This window comes from Salmo trutta, chromosome 21 (genome assembly GCF_901001165.1).
Source record: "Salmo trutta chromosome 21, fSalTru1.1, whole genome shotgun sequence".
Lineage (NCBI taxonomy): Eukaryota > Metazoa > Chordata > Actinopteri > Salmoniformes > Salmonidae > Salmo > Salmo trutta.
In genome coordinates, this window is record NC_042977.1 from 6,078,516 (window position 1) to 6,102,034 (window position 23,519).

The 23,519-nt window shown below is 40.4% G+C and overlaps 1 protein-coding gene across 2 annotated transcripts in view; it reads left to right on the forward strand.

Annotated features, from left to right (window-relative positions):
* The window catches only part of LOC115156571 (anion exchange protein 2), a 59,948-nt gene that overhangs the window by 845 nt on the left and 35,584 nt on the right, over positions 1 to 23,519 (forward strand). For both annotated transcript variants that reach the window (XM_029704033.1, XM_029704034.1), the window contains exon 2: positions 13,432 to 13,590. In XM_029704033.1, coding sequence (XP_029559893.1) covers positions 13,534 to 13,590 — 57 coding nt within the window. In that variant the 5' untranslated portion in view covers positions 13,432 to 13,533. The remainder of the gene's footprint in view (positions 1 to 13,431; positions 13,591 to 23,519) is intronic.

A 23,519-nucleotide genomic window follows, 5' to 3' on the forward strand; every position in this document is an offset into this window, starting at 1 on the left:
TGTGTGTGTGTGTGTGTGTGTGTGTGTGTGTGTGTGTGTGTGTGTGTGTGGAAGGGGGTTGTGGATTCCTATCTCTTGAGTGAAGTGAAAGCAGAAGAAAAAATGGCAAGTGTTACTGACTTTTTTTATGACTGTTTCCTGTTGGATGGTAAAACATATTTCTCTCCATTTTGTGCCTATGAGCACTAGCTGAGTAACTTGAGTCTGCATCACTACTCACTCAGCAGGTCACTACAATACAGCTGTGAACACACAACATGTACTGAAGGGGGCGATGAAAAATCACGTTCTTTTGCAGCTTTCAATATGTCCTAAATCGCTCAATGTAGGCACTTCCTGTCTCTTTCTTTTCAATAAATGTCCCCCTCTCCCTTTTTTTCTCATTCTTTGAGAAGAGAGGAATGATAAGGTCTTGAGTTAGAGATGGTATCTAACTCATGACATCCACTATTTTGGAGAGATCAACGTTACCGCTTTGTGAAGCAAAGGGACATCTTTATGAATGATAATGACCAGTTAACGGATCATAATTATTCGTTTCTTGTCATTTTCTCTAGTCTATGGAGTGTCTGTACTAGCCTCTAATCTTTGGAGACCAAACTCTTATTTTACATAGTAAATCTTGCCGTTATAGAATATGCTTAAACTTTGATTTTTGTGTGTGTGTGTGACCTAGGCCCGTATTCTCAAAGCCTCTTAGAGTAGGAGTGCTGATCTAGGATCAGGTCCCCCGTTCATTTAATTATGATCTAAAAAGCCAACTTCTACTTTGAGACACTTTAAGAATACAGGCCTAAGTCACACAAACCAAAAATTACATTTTAAGCATATTCTATAACGGCAAGATTTACTTAATATGGGCCCTGATGAAGATCCATCTTGGATAGAAACGTTGTTGCAAAATTGGTGGTAGAGGAATAGCCCATGGGTCTTTATGTGTCTCTGCCTTATCATGACAATTTGTTTACCTTGGCATGTCTAGTGTCTTGCTGCTCTCTTGGGTCGCTAATACTCAAAAAGAACACTGCATTGCATAACCATAATAATACAACCTTGGTACTGCTAGTTAGCCACTTCGCCAGCAGGCAATAATTTACTTCTCCAGCCACTGTTCAATACTGGACGTATGCAGCTGGTGCAGTCACTGGCTGTTCAAGTGGAATAAGTGGCTCATGATGTTTCTGCATTCTTTCCATCACAGAGTGCTCAGCCAAGCTGAAAGTCAACGGAGGGGCATAGCAACTACAGCACTGTACGTGTGTGTTCGCACCTGCTTTTGTTTTTGGCTAAGGCATGGCATGTTCACACCGATTGTGTGTCCCAAATGGCATCCTATTCCCCATATAATGCACTACTTTTGACCAGAGCCCTGTGAACCCCCGTCAAAAGTAGTGCACTATGTAGGGAATAGGATGCCATTTGGTACGCTGTCCAAGTAAATCTAGAGGGCAGGCCAGGCCGGTCAGCTAGCTCTGATCAGCTTTGACAAAACTAGGCATCGTCAATTACCCAAGATGGTGGGAATGACGTGTACTGCAGACCTTATGAGGTCATGACCTTTATTCCACATGCACTAGTGGTTGCAGACGCTATTGAAAACTCTGTTTCGACAGGACAGGGATGGGAAATGGTGTAGACCAGGGAAACACTTTGAATGAACGAAATTAAAGCCCCAAGATACTTGGAGAGTGGTTCTTATCGGCAACCATCAAAGCAGTTACGCTTTTCAATCCATTGAAGGAAATGTTGCGTGTCTTTGTTGCACCCATATTTAGCCAATTTTACATCAGGGCTCACAATCCGATAGTCTGCCCCAGAGTGCGTGAATATCAGATGTGGTTTGCTGCTGAGTCACTGTCCTCTGTTACCTTGAGTCATACCGGTAAATGAGAGGAGCTGGGGAGACGTTTTCCATTTCCACTTCTCTGATATAGCCTAATCAGGTGTCCTACATACTGAAATATATATGGTAGTTGAATATATAAGCTGATGTACTAGCTGATGTTCAAAAATAAGAAGGGGATTCGCACACAACAGTTTTGTCAATTTGTGTGTTCGAATCACCCTTACATTTTTTTACTCCATTATTTATTGGTTGTATTCACCAACCAGACTACTTACTTTTTCTAAGTTTAAGGACAATTCCACAATAATGGAATTACTCTTTGACTCAGATTTGTATGCCAAACAAAAACCATTGATTTCAAACTTTATCAAACTGTGCAACTCTATGCATAAGGAATATTATGAACAATATACAAAGAACATTTCACAAAAACAGATTTACTGTAAAAACTGCAGATGCGACCACGTTTAAATATCTGTTCCGAATTACGATTCAATGATGTCAGCAGAAAGAATGGGGTGTCAGCTATGACATAACACCTTGAATTTGAAAAAAAATATTTGGGTTATTGAACTACAGTAGGTGAAGTGGATTTACATCTGGTAATGGAATTACATCATGGGTCCCTGAGCTGAACTATAGAGAAATGCATAATTATGGATATTAATATAATTTTCTTCATGGTGATCCTCGTATCCTGAATAGGTATACAAAGGTAGAAATATGCAATATCCCTCTTTTGCATATTTGGGTATTATTCTATTCTATTATTGTAATGAGCTCCGCCCCCAAACAAGACCACATTTGTTGGTCCAGACCAGACCAAATCTGAAACAATCAGACGTCCCTTGTTTCATAAGTTTTGACATCACATTACAGCACAGTAGAGTTCAATACAGTACAGTACAGCACAGGAAAGTAGATATGTTCAGTACAGTTGCATAAAACATCTTCATGAGGACTAATTTTCCCTTACCTAAGGAAATTGTTTAAGGGTGTGGCATATAGAGCCCATCTAACATTTCCTTAGGTAAGAGCAGAATTTAAGGGTTTTAAGGTAGTTTGAAGGCATGTACTGCAGAAAGAGTCTCTGGTTAACATGGAGATGACCTGATTCACTGACTGAATCACATTTATTTTGGGAGATCACAAAATAGAACTTCTACACTCAAAACTGGAGAAATAAATTGATTCAGAAGATCACAAATCACATTTCTTTTAGTAAATTTTTTCTGAACTTCTTTTTATTACTTTCTAGCACTAGCATGCTAACTTACAGAGTAGGTAGCTAGCCAGCTAGCTTTATAGCCATGGATTGTGCACCTTCCAATGTTTAGCTAAGTAGCCAGCTAGCTGGTGAAGGTTTTCCTTTTGAAACCAGGGCAGAGGAAAACAACATTCACCTCCACAAATGCTGTTTACATTGATATCTATACTGAATGAAGCACTTAAGGGACCTCATGGGCACCCTTAACTTTTTCACTTAATTTAAGTGGGAACTTCGGCAAAAAAAAAAATTGTGCAGCTGACTAAAGTGAAGGAAACTTGAATGGAAAAGATAAGGGGAAAATGTACTTAAGATGCTTTGTGCAACCGGGCCCAGTACAATAAAGTAAATTATACAGTACTCTACTCTAGTGTGCTGTACTGTACTGAACTGTACAGTACTGTACATTTCTTTACTGTACTGTACTGTTCTCTACTGTTCTCTACTGTACTGTGCTCTCCAAACTTGTGAAACATAAACAACTATGATTGGTTCAGATTTGGTCCGGCCAGGGCGGATTGACCACATTTCAACTACTTTTCAACGTCCATGGATGATCGGTGCTCAGTGTTTGAGGATGCTTGTTACGGTAAATGGAAAGAGGGTAGGTGGTATGTGTCAGGGTAGGTGTCAGTAAGAGCCGGGAGAGGTGGCATTAACTGGAGAGGAAAGAGAGAGAGGGAGCAGCAGAGAGAGAGAGAAAGGGAGAGTGAGAGGGAGGGGTTGTCCAGACTGTTTTAACAGCCTTGCTTTGACCACCAGATGACAGAACGAGAAAAGAAAGTTATGAGCTGAACATAACAGTATGCCAGTGTAAGGGAGGACACTAACAGGTGGCCCAACTGTGGTTTGTGACTACTATGATTTCCCATTGTAGCCATTTCAATTGCAGTAATCCCGTTAGATTCTTCTATAATTCTGTTACCAATTTGGTAACAGGATTACGAGTTATAATCACGTAATAATTCATAAAGAAACTTGATATCAGTCAAAGCACTAACTAATTGGTAGGTATACCTTTACTTGTTACTTCTGTGAACTTTCATTATCCTCCCTCCTCATGAGGGCGAGAAATTAGAAGATATCTTACAGATATGTGGGGTTTTGGTAACGGAATTACAAGGCACAAGCCAATGTTTCTTAAACGTACAAAAGGCGAATGATTTATCCAAAACAAAATCTAATTGTTTTTGATATTAGTTGGCAGGGGTCTTAACTCCAACATTATTATTTTTTTGATGTATTTATAATACCTTTTAAAACTATTTCAAAGCCTGAAAAATGCATATATGCCTTAATTTCTCAAAAATATAGCCAGACTCTTAGCTTTCACTTGACACCCAATTTGACATGCTACTATGAACTCTACGATGGTGCTCATGGATCCTTTTAGATGGAAATGCCCTTAAGTGCAACGTTACCTGCTTTCTTCAAGCTGATATACAGTACCAGTCAGAAGTTTGGATACATCTACTCATTCAAGGGTTTTTCTTAATTTTCACTATTTTCTACACTGTAAAATAATAGTGAAGACACCAAAACTATGAAATAACACATATGGAATCATGTAGTAACCTAAAAAGTGTTAAACAAATCAAAATATATTTTAGATTTGAGATTCTACAAAGTAGCCACCCTTTGCCTTAATGACAGCTTTGCACAATTGGCATTCTCTCAACCAGCTTCACCTGGAATGCTTTTCCAACAGTCTTGAAGGAGTTCCCACATATGCTGAGCACTTGTTTGCTGCTTTTCCTTCACTCTGCCGTCCAACTCATCCCAAACCATCTCAATTGGGTTGAGGTCGTGTGATTGTGGAGGCCAGGTCATCTGATGCAGCACTCCATCACCCTCCTTCTTGGTCAAATAGCCCTTACACAGCCTGGAGGTGTGTTTTGGGTCATTGTCCTGTTGAAAAACAAATGATAGTCCCACTAAGCGCAAACCAGATGTGATGGCGTATCGCTGCAGAATGCTGTGGTAGCCTTGCTGGCTAAGTGTGTCTTGAATTCTAAATAAATCACTGACAGTGTCACCAGCAAAGCACCCCCACACCATCACACCTCCTCCATGCTTCATGGTGGGAACAACACATGCAGAGATCATCCGTTCAACTACTCTGCGTCTCCCAAAGACACGGCGGTTGGAACCAAAAATCTAAAATGTGGACTCATCAGACCAAGGGACAGATTTCCACCAGTCTAATGTCCATTGCTCATGTTTCTTGGCCCAAGCAAGTCTCTTCTACTTATTGGTGTCCTTTAGTAGAGGTTTCTTTGCAGCAATTCGACCACGAAGGCCTGATTCAGGCAGTCTCCTCTGAACAGTTGATGTTGAGATGTTACTTGGACTCTGTGAAGCATTTATTTGGGCTGCAATTTCTGAGGCTGGTAACTCTAATGAACTTATCCTCTGCCGTAGAGGTAACTCTGGGTCTTCCTTTCCTGTGGCGGTCCTCATGAGAGCCAGTTTCATCATAGCGCTCGATGATTTTTGCAACTGCAGTTGAACAAACTTTCAAAGTTCTTGAAATTTTCCTCATTGACTGACCTTCATGCCTTAAAGTAATGATGGATTGTAATTTCTCTTTGCTTATTTGAGCTGTTCTTGCCATAATATGGACTTGGTCTTTAATCAAATAGGGCTATATTCTGTATACCACCCCTACCTTGTCACAACACAACTGATTGGCTCAAACGCATTAACGAAAGAACATCCACAAATTAACTTTTAACAAGGCACACCTGTTAATTGAAATGATTTCCAGGTGACTACCTCATGAAGCTGGTTGAGAGAATGCCAAGCGTGTGCAAAGCTGTCATCAAGGCAAAGGGTGGCTACTTTGAAGAATCTCAAATATAAAATATGTTTCACAATTTTTTGATAACACATATGGAATCATATAGTAATTTCATAGTTTTGATGTCTTCACTGTTATTGTAAAATGTAGAAAATAGTAAAAATAAAGAAAAACACTTGAATGTGTAACTGTCTCCAAACTTTTGACTGGCGGGGCAGGGCAGATTGGCCCGCATGCGTCGCACCAATAGCGTTAACCCGCTTGGTGGGAATTGTAACGAGGCTCATATGAGGGTTGCTACACTGCCCCATTCGAACACAATGGCCTCAGGGTTGCCATCCCACTTCTGACACCAATGTAGCTAATTTAGGGGGTAGTCCCAACCAGGACTCAAACCCGGGACCAGCGACTGTCAAGCCAACACCTTTACACCAAGAGGTCTGAAACCTCTTGAGGTCGCTAGGTGTTGAGTTAAGGTCGCTACATCACCCCCCACACTTCTCTATACCAAGTCCCTCACGTGTGCACTCCTCTCCGATGGCTTCACGGGCACCATCACACTTCTGACACCAATGTAGCAAATGGCAGGACAGGGATGCGAACCCAGGTTGCTGGCTTGAAAGGCAAACATCCTACGCATAGCGCAAATAGGGTTAACCCACTTGGTAGGAATTGCAACGTGGCTCATATAGCGAGGATCACTACATTATGTACTTTGAAGAGAGTGAAGTAAAGAAGTAAATTAACTGTAAGGAAAAGACAGTGCACTCATAGCTATGACCTGAAAGAAGAAGGTCAGTCCTCTTGCGTTTCATGCCCTAAGAACTACAGTAGAGTAGCTCCTGGCCTACCACATATCTTTAGAGTACCTGTAACTTTCCCAAAACCGTATGGTCCGTTTTGGACCAAAAGTGCCAAAACTTTTATCAAGTCTGACCAAACAATATTAGTTAAGGTCTTCGATCCATACGCTCACGAGTCACACGTTAACAATCACACTAATCTTTTCACACAAACATTTATTAGCCCTGTAATCCCTAGTGGGTTTCCGAATGCTGACCTTGTAGCCTTTTAATAATCGTCCCACCACCTGCAGGTCCACCACAGATGTACCTTAACATACCACCGACCACTAAAACAACGACAACAAAGGCAAGAGTAGGTACGGCACCGTAATCTCCCATATGCCTTTTGCCTTTCTCATTGTTGGCTGGCGAGTCATTGGTGCTGTTTTTCCACTAAGCGCTTTGATATGATTAAGCCCTTTGAATCGATGAGGGGTGTGGTGCTAGGGAAGAGGGTCGTCACCAAAGAAAACCATGGTCCCTTTGTGTAGACGTCTGCTCTCTAGGGTTTATACAGTCAAAAATGGTAGTCAGAGATTTCACTTCAGTAAACGCTGACATGTGTAGTATGGTAATTTGTGTAGTTTTAGGCTTAGTGCATTTTTTGTGACCTCACGATCCTGTCTAAAATCACAGCTGTTTTCAGTGGATTTTGAAAAGGCGTGAATAATCCTTGCTGTGCAATCGGCAGAGGAGATTATAAATTAGAAGCTTTGTGTATTGATATGGAAAGCTAATAACGCATTTTCTGCTGGAACTACTAGTGTTTCTTCTTTGGTGTTATTCTAACTGTTTTTGTCCTAGGAGAAGTATCGATTTGATTTCAGGGAGAGATGGGTCATGATTGAGTCTTCCACTTTAATGAAATGAAGGTTGAACTGAACGAACCAATAATGTAATCAGAGACTGAGACACACACACACACACACACACACACACACACACACACACACACACACACACACACACACACACACACACACACACACACAGCTACTGCTTCTATATCTGGAAGTAATATTGAGATTTATGAGGTCCCCTAATTGCTCTTTTACATGTGCCCTATGTATATCTGTCTCTCTGTGTGTGTCTGCCTGCTTCTGTGTCCTTTGAGGGCTTTCAGCTTCACAAGTTTCACCATAAAATGGACCACCAAACCTCAAACAACACTTTGTAGTGAGTGATGACAAAATCTCAACATGATTCTCTAATGAACTCCCCTGTGACCTCACATGATTCAGCACTATCTGTACTGTAGATCCACAATTCCCACCCCCACTCAAATATAATAATATGATTATCACATATTATACATATGCGTAATATATGAGTATCATATCATTCCCAACCACACTCTTAGAAAAAAGGGTTCCAAAAGGGTTCTGCTGCTGTCCCCATAGGATAACCCTTTTTGGTTCCAGGTAGAACCCTTTTTTGGTTCCAAGTAGAACTCTTTTGGGATCCATTTAGAACCCTCTGTGGAAAGGGTTCTTCTACATGGAACCTAAAATGGCTCTACCTGGAACCAAAAGGAGTTATTCAAAGGGTTCTCCTATGAGGACAGTCGAAGAAATCTTTTTGTTTCTTTTTTTTCCCTAAGAGTTCATGAATTGTCATAGGATACCTCTAATGAACATCCTCCATCCCATTCCTCCTCCTCAGTTTGTGGCTGTGTTTTCCGAAGGCGGTGACATTGCAGCAGTGACCTTGATGTAAACCACACTGACAGTCTCGTCCTGCAGTGGCGAGACTGGGGATATATTCCTTATCACTCATAGGGAGAGTAGTGTCCTCTCAGTTCAGTGCATGTAACGGCTGGGGGATGAGGAGAGGAAGCACCCTGTAGACTATTGAGATGCATCCATGGAAATCAGAGGGAGATATGGGTCCCATTTTGATTACACGAAAGTGAGAGAAATTTAAACAACATCTTTATTTTCATATGCCTCTATATGTAAATGTATACATTTAGAAATGCATATCCTTATTTTCAAATGTTAAACGAGACCAACATACTGTCAATACTTGGTCATATTCTACATATAATCACAAGAATGATGGGGAAAATGCTGAGCATGTCAATTCACTCACTGAAATGGTTTGGGCTAGTGATTAGGGGGATTTCCAAGTGGACTCTGCCTACACAATATGGCAACTAGAGCCTGTCCGATATGTTTCTTTGGGTCTGATACCGTTTCCAATTTTGGGGGGACAACTTACCGATACTGACATATCTGCCGTTATACGGTTTTACAGTGGAGAAATGAAAAAGTGTAATTTTCCCACACTGAATTCTCCAAAATTGCCATCCAAAAGAGCAATTGTCTAATAACTATGCTTCAAATGTTGATTTCATATATTGTGAAAATGACATCATGAGAATGGCCACAAGTGTTCAGATAAGCATAAGATTAACCTTTTTTTAATTCTATTTATAGAATATTAGTTATCGGTTGAATTGATAATATAGGTGAACTGATATATCGGTCAGGTTCTAATGGCAACCCCACTATCTGACCACAGCCAGAACACAATCTGGCAATCCTGACCTTCAAGCCCTGCATTTAGATGTTCTGATGTCATTGAAGGGAATCCTTCAAGATATTCTCTAAATATGTTATCTAAATACCAGGTAGCAATCTGGCAACCCTGACCCTTACCCTCAACCCTGACCCTCACTGCTTCTAAAAAGAATACAGACTCATAATAACTGTAAATGTTATTCTCTTCTGTAGACAAACACTATCCACTATCAGAGAAGCTCTCAACTGTTTATGGGTGTTTATGAATGTTATCTAACTTCTATTAGATGAGGAGCAGTGCATAACCTACCAGGACTGGGACAGTGTTATTGGGCTGGCACCCGTACCATTGTTGGCGCCAATGTGACCTACTGGGTTCGTGCCCGGGTCGGCTTTCCGCCTGAACACTGTTAGCCCACTGAGCTAAGTCTTATGCGTTAGCTCGGAAACGTAATTTAAGTCTTCAGGTCTCAGGCAAGGTTACTTATCACGCAAACCAGGTGACCACTAATAGACCTTGGTAACACCAGCTGTGTTACAAGTAGAGGTCGGCCGATTAATCGGAATGGCCGATTAATTAGGGCCGATTTCAAGTTTTCATAACAATCGGTAATCGGTATTTTTGGCCACCAATTTGCCAATAAAAAAAATATATATATATATATTTTTTTAATTTTTTTTATTTTATACCTTTATTTAACTAGGGAAGTCAGATTAAGAACACATTCTTATTTTCAATGACGGCCTAGGAACGGGGGTTAACTGCCTTGTTCAGGGGGGATTCGGGGATTCGTTTTTGCAACCTTCTGGTTACTAGTCCAACGCTCTAACCACCTGCCTTACATTGCATTCCACGAGGAGCCTGCATGGCAGGCTGACTACCTGTAACGCGAGGGCAGCAAGAAGCCAAGGTAAGTTGCTAGCTAGCATTAAACTTATCTTATAAAAAACTGTCAATCTTAACATAATCACTAGTTAACTACACATGGTTGATGATATTACTAGTTTATCTAGCTTGTCCTGCGTTGCATATAATCGATGCGGTGCCTGTTAATTTCTCATCGAATCACAGCCTACTTCGACAAACGGGTGATGATTTAACAAGCGCATTTGTGAAAAAAGCACTATCGTTGCACCAATGTACCTAACCATAAACATCAAAGCCTCTCTTTAAAATCAATACACAAGTAACGTAATTTCCGGACTATTAAGCGCACCTGAATATAAACCGCACCCACTGAATTTTAAAAAAAATATTATTTTGAATATAAATAAGCCGCACATCTCTATAAGCCGCAGGTGCCTACCCGTACATTGAAACAAACGAACTTTACACAGGCTTTAACGAAACACGGCTTGTAACAAAAATAAATAGGCTTTAACGAAACACGGCTTGTAACAAAAATAAATAGGCTTTAACGAAACACGGCTTGTGTCACGTCCTGACCAGTAATAGGGGTTATTTGTATTGTAGTTTGATCAGGACGTGGCAGAGGGTATTTGTTTTATGTGGTTCGGGGTGGTGGTTTGTTTAGAAGGGTGTTTGATTTATTATTTCCGGGTTTTGGGTTATGTTCTATGTTTTTTGTATTTCTGTGTTCTCTCTAGTTTAGTATTTCTATGTCTAGGTAATTGGGTGTTGGACTCTCAATTGGAGGCAGGTGTTTTTAGTTGCCTCTGATTGAGAGTCCTATATATAGGTATGTGTTTTGTTTGTGTTTTGTGGGAGATTGTTTCTGTGTATAGCTTTAAGCCTTACAGGACTGTTATTTGCTGTTGTTTCGTTTTGTGTACATGTTTATTTTTGGTTTCACCTTCTTTGCCAACTAAATAAAAAAAGAAGATGAGTGCACATTTCCCCGCTGCGTCTTGGTCCGCTTTATCCGACGACAACCGTTACAGCTTGTAACAAAAATAAATAGGCTTTAACGAAGCACGGCTTGTAACAAAAATAAATAGGCTTTAATGAAACACGGCTTGTAACAAAAATAAATAGGCTTTAACGAAACACGGCTTGTAACAAAAAATTTAAAAATAGCAGTAAACAGTAGCCTACCAAGAAAGTCATTGGTCACCATCTTCCTCCTCCTGTGCACTGAAACCATCTCCTTCGGTGTCGGAGTTGAATAGCCTCAGAATTGCTTCATCCGATATTGGATCGTTTTCATTGTCGCTCTCGTCACTTTCATCCGGAGGCAAATCCCCCGCTGAGCCCTCTTCAACACGCAGCAGTCCAGCCTTTCGAAACCCGTTGATGATAGTGGATTTTTTGACAATGCTCCACGCTGTCAGGACCCACAAATTTGAAAGCGGGAAAAATCCATATATTAGCCGCGTCATTGTTTAAGCCGCGAAGTTCAAAGCGTGGGAAAAAAGTTGCGGCTTATAGTCCGGAATTTACGGTATATATTTTTAAACCTGCATATTTAGTTAATATTGCCTGCTAACATGAAATTGTGATTACTGCTCTTACGTTCATTGCCTGGCTCGTTGCGAACTAATTTGCCAGAATTTTACGTAATTATGACATACCATTGAAGGTTGTGCAATGTAACAGGAATATTTAGACTTAGGGATGCCACCCGTTAGATAAAATTCGGACCAGTTCCGTATTTCACTGAAAGAAAAAAACGTTTTGTTTTCGAGATGATAGTTTCCAGATTCGACCATGTTAATGATCAAAGGTTCGTATTTCTGTGTGTTTATTATATTATAATTAAGTCTATGATTTGATAGAGCAGTCTGACTGAGCGGTGGTAGGCACCAGCAGGCTCGTAAGCATTCATTCAAACAGCACTTTAGTGCGTTTTGCCAGCAGCTCTTCACAATGCATTGCGCTGTTTATGACTTCAAGCCTGTCAACTCCCAAGATTAGGCTGGTGTAACTGATGTGAAATGGCTAGCTAGTTAGCGGGTGCGCGCTAATAGCATTTCAAACATCACTCGCTCTGAGACTTGGGAGTGGTTGTTCCCCTTGCTCTACATGGGTATCGCTGCTTCGAGGAAGGCTGTTGTCGATGTGTTCTTGGTTCGAGCCCAGGTAGGAGCGAGGAGAGGGACGGAAGCTATACTGTTACACTGGCAATACTAAAGTGCCTATAAGAACATCTAATAGTCAAAGGCATATGAAATACAAATCGTATAGAGAGAAATAGTCCTATAATTCCTATAATAACTACAACCTAAAACTTCTTACCTGGGAATATTGAAGACTCATGTTAAAAGGAACCACCAGCTTTCATATGTTCCCATGTTCTGAGCAAGGCACTTAAACGTTAGCTTTCTTACATGGCACATATATTGCACTTTTACTTTCTTCTCCAACACTTTGTTTTTGCATTATTTAAACCAAATTGAACATGTTTCATTATTTATTTGAGGCTAAATTGATTTTATTGATGTATTATATTAAGTTCAAATAAGTGTTCATTCAGTATTGTTGTAATTGTCATTATTACAAAAATAAATAAAAATCGTCCGATTAATCGGTATCGGCTTTTTTGGTCATCCAATAACCGGTATTGGTATCGGCGTTGAAAAATCATAATCGGTCGACCTCTAGTTACAAGACACTGCCTTACCAGCTTAGTTGATTTGCTTGCTTGGAAAAAAGTGTATTAAAAAACGGGGTTTTCCACCCTAAATTGGATGTTGTGGTCTTGCCAAGGGGGGTACATCATAAGCTCCTCTGAACCCTTCAGGACACAGCAATTCTTAGCAGTGTTTTCATGATGAAGCTATCACCTATGTTTTCATAAAAAAATACTTAACTTTTAGCTTAACTCAGAGCTACAGTAGAGAAATTGATTGCTTTTGTTATATGCCGCTGTGTTGGCCCCATTCAGAATCACAATACTGTAAGCTTGTTGTTCACTCACAAGGGATTGTCGATATGGTTAGAGCCACGACTTTTTCCAGACCCTGAATCTTACCCTACTTTCTCCTGGTCTGGTGATGTGGCCCTAAATGTGTAAATGGCGTCATGACAATGGCGTTGCCTATGTCGTTATTATGGAGGTATAATCATCATGTAGGACGTACAAGGAGATCACTAACCAAAAGATAATTTGGGTGATTGACGTAGCATTTGACCCAATTTACCAATAGTCACTTGACTAAGACCAACAATACCATTCCTGTCCTTTTCGCAGGTTATGCTACCCAAAAGTCCTCCGTTGACTAAGAAAGAGAGTGAAAAGGGCTAAGGACTGCGTCGCAACATACTGCCCTGACCTTGTGATCCACACGGAGCCATGAGCAACCCTAAGGATGCCAGCGACGCCAACGCTATGGCCACAGCCACCTCAGCTGTGAGTTTAAACCTTACATCTATCTATTAGTTATTCTATACACAGGTTCTATACACACAAAATTAGCTATTTATTGATGTATTTCTTTTTGAACTAATTAGTCAGGTAATGCTTATATCCGTGGTTCTGTGGTTGCCATGGCTCTGTGAAGAAGCCTACCCACATGAAAAAATACCATTGTGTGTACTATGGTAGGAATACTATAGTATTCACTGTAATGTTTTTGCAGACTGAAGTCTGACAAAAAATGTCAGTGAATACTGTTGTATTTATTATATAAATACTGTAGTATTTTTTGTTGTTGTATATTCTATAGTAGTATGCTGTAGTATTTACTGTAGCTTTTTTTTGTGTACATTACTGTAGTATTTTTAATAAATTGTTTTGTTTTATTATCTTTAACATAGAAGTGTGAGGCTTTCTCCTTGAGGAAACCTAGTGGAGAAACACTAACAGATCTAGCAAATATTCCATAATCTGTAGGTAGGTAGGTAGGTAGGTAGGTAGGTAGGTAGGTAGGTAGGTAGGTAGGTAGGTAGGTAGGTAGGTGGGTAGGAAGGAAGGACTAGGTTATGAACAGAGAGTTCAGGGCTTCTGCTCTTTTCTATAATCACAGGGAACACTATATGGTCTATACTTGACATGTAGGTTTCTCAGTTAAGGTTGGCACAAATTGGAATGCGGAGGATGGGAATGGCAAGGTATATGCTAATTAAATTACTATTTACTATAGTTAAAAAAAAATGTTTTGCTGACATTTCTGTAGCATTTACTAGTGTTTTTTTGTGAATAATAATGTAGAATTTACTATAGTATACTACAAAATTCTATACTAAGTACTAAACATGATCGAGGGATACTACAGTGTGTAGTATTGTATACTACAGAAATCTATAGTAAGTACTGTGATATTCTATAGTAAACTGTAGTATTTCTTTATGTGGGATATATCAATAAATAATATCCCGATATGTAATGGTATCTGTAAATACTGTACATATAATTTAAGCGTTTTTTGTTGCATTTAAAAACAATGTACAAATGTATTGGTTTTATATAACCTGTTGTGAATTGAGCTATAGTATCTGGTGGTGACCTATGTAGTTGTATTGTATTGGTTTTATATAACCTGTTGTGAGTTGAGCTATAGTATCTGGTGGTGACCTATGTAGTTGTATTGTATTGGTTTTATATAACCTGTTGTGAGTTGAGCGATAGTATCTGGTGGTGACCTATGTAGTTGTATTGTATTGGTTTTATATAACCTGTTGTGAGTTGAGCTATAGTATCTGGTGGTGACCTATGTAGTTGTATTGTATTGGTTTTATATAACCTGTTGTGAGTTGAGCTATAGTATCTGGTGGTGACCTATGTAGTTGTATTGTATTGGTTTTATATAACCTGTTGTGAGTTGAGCTATAGTATCTGGTGGTGACCTATGTAGTTGCAGAACTGACGATGGCAAGTTTACTTGGCTTGATTAGCTATAGCTAGCTAGCTAGCTGGCATATGTAATTTGAATGATGCATCAACACAGAACCGTTTTTTTGTTCCACCTGCCCTGGCTTCTGGAAGGATTTGTACTGTGGTGTGAGGCGACGACAGAGGCTCGCCTCTTAAAAGACTGTTCCTGATTACGAGGCCAAACTGGGGTGGTCTCTTGGGCGAAGGTGCCGAAGCATCATCCAGGTTGGTGCTACACATTTGGTGGTGGATGTTCCAGCCTACCTACATAGGAGTAGCTGTGAACTTCAGAGAGAGATGCCTGGTGGAGAGTTCCGGGCCTGCCTGTCTGACGTTTCTCTTTCCCTGGCTGTACCATCAATGCCACCTCCACTCAAGCTACTCCTTTACCGAACTGCTCCCATGAACTGCCAGCCCCCTGAATTTGTTTTTATTTTGAGATTCTGTATGAAAAGCGCTATATAAAATACATCTTATTATTATTATTATTATTATTATTATATTGCACCAGAGGAAGCTGTAAAGCCAATTTAAAACTCTTCCAATATATTTCAGGTAGACATACTGTATACTACTCACACACTTTGTTAATATTTCATATTCAAAATATTTATTTGACTTCGTTACCCCCCCACTAAATTTGTGAAGAAATTGCAATAAAGGGAGAACCATGGACAGTAGCAATCGTTTTGATTTACCTTCTATCACAGATACATTTTTAAATGTTTTTTGCACACCAAATTAACAAAATAGTAAAAAATAACTTACCAGATTTTCCAAATCTTTTAATTGAATTTAGAGAAATATAATCTATATTGTTCTGTCATTAATTATGTCATTAGATGTTTAAATGATCACTTTACTTATCTTTATTTTGGTGTTTCGGTGTGAAATGTCAATCATAGATATAATTGGAGGACTCCAGATGGATATAACTCATTTTAGTATAGACATTGCCATTGAGGGCTTCCACCATTTAAAAGTAGTCAACTGGGTTAGTATTCCTATGTGTTGGGAGTGAATAGCCAATGATCAGAAAGCATTGTCTTCTTCAAATTGGTTTGTATTGGTTTGTAAACCAAAGACTAAGGTAATATCCAGGAGCCAAGACCAAGATTTATACCAGGACATTGGACCCAAGATCCAGACTCAGACCCAGTGAGTTGAGACCGTGACAAGTTAAAGCCCGAATATATGTGGTCTTGAGTGGTCTCAAGACCAACTAGATTAAGAGTCAATAGATCCTTTCTTCAATTGTAAGAAACTCATGTAGAGTAAACTTGAGTACAGTACAGTAGAGCACAGTACAGTAGGGTACAGTATAGTAGAGTTCAGTATAGCACATCATACATGTCTCTGTTTTGGCCAAGTAGACTGAACTAAAATATAAACGGAACATGTAACAATTTAAGATTTTAGACTTAGTTACAGTGTATATAAGGAAATCAGTCAATTTAAATACATTAATTTGGCCCTAATTGGTGGATTTCATATGACTGGGAATACAGATATGCATCTGTTGGTCACAGATACCCTAAATTGAGGTGATGGTGGTGGATGGCATGACAATGGGCCTCAGTATCTCGTCACGGTATCTCTGTGCATTCAAATTGCCATCGATAAAATGCAATTGTGTTTGATGTTCGTAGCTTATGCCTGCCCATACCATAACTCCACTGCCACAATGGGGCATCTGTTCACAATGTTGACATCAGAAAATAGCTTGCCCAGGCGACACCATTTGCCATCTGCCCGCTACAGTTGAAACCGGGATTCATCCGTGAAGAGCACACTTCTCTAGTGTGCCAGTGGCCATTAAAGGTGAGCATTTGCCCACTGAAGTCACTCACGACAGTCAGGTCAAGACCTTGGTGAAGACGACGAGCACGCAGATGGGCTTCCCTGAGACGGTTTCTGACAGTTTGTGCAGAAGTTCTTCAGTTGTGCAAACCCACAGTTTCATCAACTGTCCGGGTGGCTGGTCTCAGATGATCCCGCAGGTGAAGAAGCCAGATGTGGAGGCCCTGGGCTGCCGTGGTTACATGTGGTCTGCGGTTGTGAGGCCAGTTGAACGTACTGCCAAATTCTCTAAAACAATGTTGGAGGTGGCTTATGGTAGAGAAATTAACATTCAATTCTCTGGCAACTCTGGTGGACATTCCTGCAGTCAGCATGCCAATTCCACGCTCCCTCAACTTGAGACATCTGTTGCATTGTGTTGTGTAACAAAACTGCACATTTTAGTGGCCTTTTATTGTCCCCAGTAAAAGTTGCACCTGTGTAATGATCATGCTTTTTAATGGTTTGGCCTACAAACTATTATGGAAATATGTGACTCTCACGAACACGGTGTTGTTCTCCATTTTGCTCTACGGCCCCCACAAGCATCTTGGGACTTGAATGAAGTAGGTACAGCCAATCTGCCAACTTCTGTCTGTAGCGTCCGAACAGTTTGGGCTACACACTAATATGACAAACATGTACATGTCGGTTGTTTTGCTTAAGGATGCCCACAGGCCTCACAAGACTCGTCTGAAGGTCTCCTGGTACCAGTTGAAAAATGTTATGGAAGTACAGTATACTGTATACAGTCTATGGAGTGCCACAAAGAACGGGTTAAATACATGTGTGTGTGTGTGTGTGTATATATATATATATATATATATATATATATATATATATATATATATATATATATATATATATACACATACATACATACATACATACATACATACATACATACATACATACATACATACATACATACATACATACATACATATATATATACAGTTTAAGACGGAAGTTTACATACACTTAGGTTGGAGTCATTAAAACTTGTTTTTCAACCACTCCACAAATTTCTTGTTAACAAACTATAGTTTGGGCAAGTCGGTTAGGACATCTACTTTGTGCATGACACGTAATTTTTCCAACAATTGTTTACAGACAGATTATTTCACTTATAATTCACTGGCTTTAGAAGCTTCTGATACGCTAATTGACATTATTTGAGTCAATTGGAGGTGTACCTGTGGATGTATTTCAAGGCCTACCTTCAAACTCAGTGCCTCTCTGCTTGACATCATGGGAAAATCAAAAGAAATCAGCCAAGATCTCAGAAAAAAAATTGTAGACCTCCACAAGTCTGCTTCAACCTTGGGAGCAATTTCCAAATGCCTGAAGGTACCACGTTCATCTGTACAAACAATAGCACGCAAGTATAAACACCATGGGACCACGTAGCCGTCATACCGCTCAGGTAGGAGATGCGTTTTGTCTCCTAGAGATGAACATACTTTGATGTGAAAAGTGCAAATCAATCCCAGAACAACAGCAAATGACCTTGTGAAGATGCTGGAGGAAACAGGTACAAAAGTATCTATATCCACAGTAAAATGAGTTCTATATCGCCATAACCTGAAAGGCCGCTCAGCAAGGAAGAAGCCACTGCTCCAAAACCGCCATAAAAAAGCCAGACTACGGTTTGCAACTACACATTGGGGACAAAGATCGTACTTTTTTGAAAAATGTCCTCTGGTCTGATGAAACAAAAATAGAACTGTTTGGCCATAATGACCATCGTTATGTTTGGAGGAAAAAGGGGGAGGCTTGCAAGCCCAAGAACACCATCCCAACCGTGAAGCACGGGGGTGGCAGCATCATGTTATGGGGGTGCTATGCTGCAGGAGGGACTGGTGCACTTCACAAAATAGATGGCTTCATGAGGCAAGAAAATTATGTGGATATATTGAAGCAACATCTCAAGACATCAGTCAGGAAGTTAAAGCTTGGCCGCAAATGGGTCTTCCAAATGGACAATGACCCCAAGCATACTTCCAAAGTTGTGGAAAAATGGCTTAAGGACAACAAAATCAGGGTATTGGAGTGGCCATCAGAAAGCCCTGACCTCAATCCTATAGAAAATTTGTGGGCAGAACAGAAAAAGTGTGTGCGAGCAAAGAGGCCTACAAACCTGACTCAGTTACACCAGCTCTGTCAGGAGGAATGGGCCAAAATTCACCCAACTTATTGTGGTAAGCTTGTGGATGGCTACCTGAAACGTTTGACCCAAGTTAAACAATTTAAAGGCAATGCTACCAAATACTAATTGAGTGTATGTAAACTTCTTACCCACTGGGAATGTGATGAAAGAAATAAAAGCTGAAATAAATCATTTTTTACATTTACATTTTAGTCATTTAGCAGACGCTCTTATCCAGAGCGACTTACAGTAGTGAATGCATACATTTCATACAATTTCATACATTTCATACATTTTTTTCTGTGCTCTATATTATTATTCTGACATTTCACATTCTTAAAATAAGGTGGAGATCCTAACTGACCTAAGACAGGGAAATTTTACTTGGATTAAATGTCAGGAATTGTGAAAAAGTTTAAGTGTTTAAATGTATTTGGCTAAGGTTTATGTAAACATCCGACTTCAACTGTATATACACACACACACACACACACACACAACACCGTTCAAAAGTTTGGGGTCACTTAGAAAGAAAATTAAAACATTGTCCATTAAAAAAAACATCAAATTGATCAGAAATAAGGTGTGGACATTGTTAATGTTGTAAATGACTATTGTAGCTGGAAACTGCAGATTTTTTATGGAATATCTACATAGGCATACAGAGGCCCATTATCAGCAACCATCACTCCTGTGTTCCAAAGGCACGTTGTGTTAGCTAATCCAAATGTATCATTTTATAAGGCTAATGATCATTAGAATACCCTTTTGCAATTATGTTAGCACAGCTGAAAACTGTTGTTCTGATTAAAGAAGCAATTAAACTGGCCTTCTTTAGACTAGTTGAGTATCTGGAGCATCAGCATTTGTGGGATCGATTACAGGCTCAAAATGGCCAGAAACATAGACCTTTCTTCTGAAACTCGTCAGTCTATTCTTTTTATGAGAAAAGAAGGCTATTCCATATGAGATATTGCCAAGAAACTGAAGATCTCGTACAACGCTGTGTACTACTCCCTTCACAGAACAGCGCAAACTGACTCTAACTAGAATAGAAAGAGGAGTGGAAGGCCCCGGTGCACAACTGAGCAAGTGGATAAGTACATTAGAGTATCTAGTTTGAGAAACAGACGCCTCACAAGTGACCCCAAACTTTTGAACGGTAGTGTATTAAATAAGCTCAGCAAAAAAAGAAACATCCCTTTTTCAGGACCCTGTCTTTCAAAGATAATTCGTAAAAATCCACTATAAACAAAAAAAAGGAACTATATACAATTAATGAACATGCACCGGTCGTTAAGACACTAACAGCTTACAGATGGTAGGCAAATTAGGTCACAGTTATGAAAACTTAGGACACTAAAGAGGCCTTTATACTGACTCTGAAAAACACCAAAAGAAAGATTCCCAAGGTCCCTGCTCATCTGCGTGAACGTGCCTTAGGCATGCTGCAAAGAGGCATGAGGACTGCAGATGTGGCAAGGGCAATGAATTGCAATGTCCTTACTGTGAGACGCCTAAGACAGCGCTACAGGGAGACAACACGGGCAGCTGATTGTCCTTGCAGTGGCAGACCACGTGTAACAACACCTGCACAGGATTGGTACATCTGAACATCACACCTGCAGGACAGGTACAGGATGGCTTGTAGGCCTGTTGTAAGGCAGGTCCTCACCAGACATCACCGGCAACAACGTCAACCTATGGGAACAAACCCACCATCGCTGGACCAGACAGGACTGGCAAAAAGTGCTCTTCACTGATGAGTGGGGGTGATGGTCGGATTTGCATTTATCAGGGGTGATGGTCGGATTTGCATTTATCATCGAAGTGAGCGTTACGCCAAGGCCTGTACTCTGGAGGGGGATCGATTTGGAGGTGGAGGGTCCGTCATGGTCTGGGGCGGTGTGTCACAGCATCATCGGAGTGAGGTTGTTGTCATTGCAGGCAATCTCAAAGCTGTGCGTTACAGGGAAGACATCCTCCTCCCTCATGTGGTACCCTTCCTTCAGGCTCATCCTAACATGACCCTCCAGCATGACAATGCCACCAGCCATACTGCTCGTTCTGTGTGTGATTCCCTGCAAGACAGGAATGTCAGTGTTCTGCCATGGCCAGCGAAGAGCCCGGATCTCAATCCCATTGAGCACGCCTGGGACCTGTTGGATTGGAGGGTGAGGGCTAGTTTCATTCCCCCCAGAAATGTCCGGGAACTTGCAGGTGCCTTGGTGGAAGAGAACTGGCAAATCTGGTACAGTCCAAGAGGAGGAGATGCACTGCAGCACTTAATGCAGCTGGTGGCCACACCAGATACTGACTGTTACTTTTGACCCCCCCCCCCTTTGTTCAGGGACACATTATTCAATTTCTGTTAGTCACATGTCTGTGGAACTTGTTCAGTTTGTCTCAGTTGTTGAATCTTGTTATGTTCATACAAATATTTACACATGTTAAGTTTTCTGAAAATAAACACAGTTGACAGTGAGAGGACGTTTATTTTTTTGCTGAGTTTACACAGTTTTATGATGTTGCCGTTGACATGTGGGGTTGACCTGTTAAGAAAGTGATATTGTTTACCGGTTGAAAGTACAGTGCTCGGTTAAATACTGCCTACGACTCTGATAATTTTTTGATCTGTTAGTTTTAACATCGACCTGTGTAATAGGCATGACAACAATTGTTTGAATGTTTGTTCATTTAGTAGAAGGCAACATGAGTTCCCTATATATAAAATGTAGGAGTGATTATATGGATGATATGTTTTTGCTGGTCCTGTAGTTTTGATACATCAATGGCCCTGGTACAATATATTAGCCATCCATTTGTTTTTGGTGGACATTTATATAGATATTGTCTGTGTGGTTAGTTCTGTTGCAGAATTGGTAAGTTGTAAAAAACAATTGAAGGACTTTAAGCAAGTAAAATGGATGCCACAAACATTTGTGAATACTCACCGAATTCCCTTCGGAATCTTAGGAAACTTACTACACCTCTGGCTCCATACATCAAAGGAAAAAAAATTGAAGCCGTCCAATAGGAACTCCTTGGCTGAGGTCAAGGTTGGCCGAGGTAAACAAAAATCTGCACTGTTGTTGATATCAGGCATGCCAAAACTATCAGTCATGTAGAAGTACCAAGCGACAGAGTCTTCCCTGTAATAAAGAAAGCAGAAGATGCAAAAGCTTCCCAATATCCGCCAAATACCCTAACTTGCAATTCTAGATCTCTGCTAAACAAAGTGGATGAGTTTGAACTTTTACTCATATGATCCAGGGCTGAAATTGGTTGTGTAACGGAAACATGGGCACATGACAACATTTCAGATAAGTCCCTAAACATAGAGGGTTTTCAGGTGTTCATGTAGGTCAGAAATCCTAGCCTAAATATGAGAGGAGGAGGAGTGGCCATATATGTGGACGATAGTCTCCAGGTTAAGATACGCACTGACCTTGAAAGAGGTGAGTTTGAGCGTTTCTGGATTGTTGTTGGAACACTTTACCATCCTCCATGGGCTCTATTGAAAATAAACTGCAACAGCAAGCTATTAACTATCTCATTAACACCATTAACTCTGTGAAGCTGAAATCACCTGAAGTAGTTATTGTCCTATGTGGGGATTTCAATCATCTACCTACCAAGGCCCTAACCATAACCCTTAACTCCCAGCCCGATCTAAAACAGGTTGTCAAAAATAAGACCCGTGGAGACTCCATGATTGATCTGATCAGCACCCCTACTGCACCACTCCCACCAGTGTACCTAAACATGGGAAGGAAATGCAATACAGAGTAGGGCTACAGGTTGTTTGAGAGAAAGGAGGCCCTAGCCTGGTGTCTGGCCATCACTGACTGGCCAGCTGTCTACAATGAGGAGAACATGGATGAAAAGTTGTAGATCTTTAACACCAACATACAAATGGCCCTTGATGTATGCATGCCCATTCAAAATAATAATTAAAAAAACAGCCCGGGACAAGCCATGGATGACAGAACAACTAAAAGTGTCCATCAAAATATTTGACAGATGGGGGGAAAACTGAGAAATAGAAAAAAGCGAGAAACGCTGTTCAAAAGCTTATCTGAGGGCAATGAAAAACTACTACACAAATTAAATTCAAGCCCTTAAAAAGAAGAACCCAAACGAGTGGTGGGACTTCAACATTAAAGAGCTTGGTTGTTAAAAATCATTTAGAGGGATGATACAGATTGACGATGTGGAAAATGACAATGTTGCTGAGGTCTTGAAAAACGTATTTGCTGAAGCATGGCAGGAAATACATCCTTCACTGTTTTTCCTCTTCCTAGGCCTGTTGGGGAAGGAGAACTATGCAACATTGGACAAATGAAACAAGCTCTTTCAAGACTCAGTCCTAAGAAAGCGTGTGGTCCAGATGGTTACTCAAGGAATTTTCAGAAGTTCTAGCACCAGTGGTCACTCACTTAGTTAACACCTCCTATCAACTGGGCTCTGTACCTAC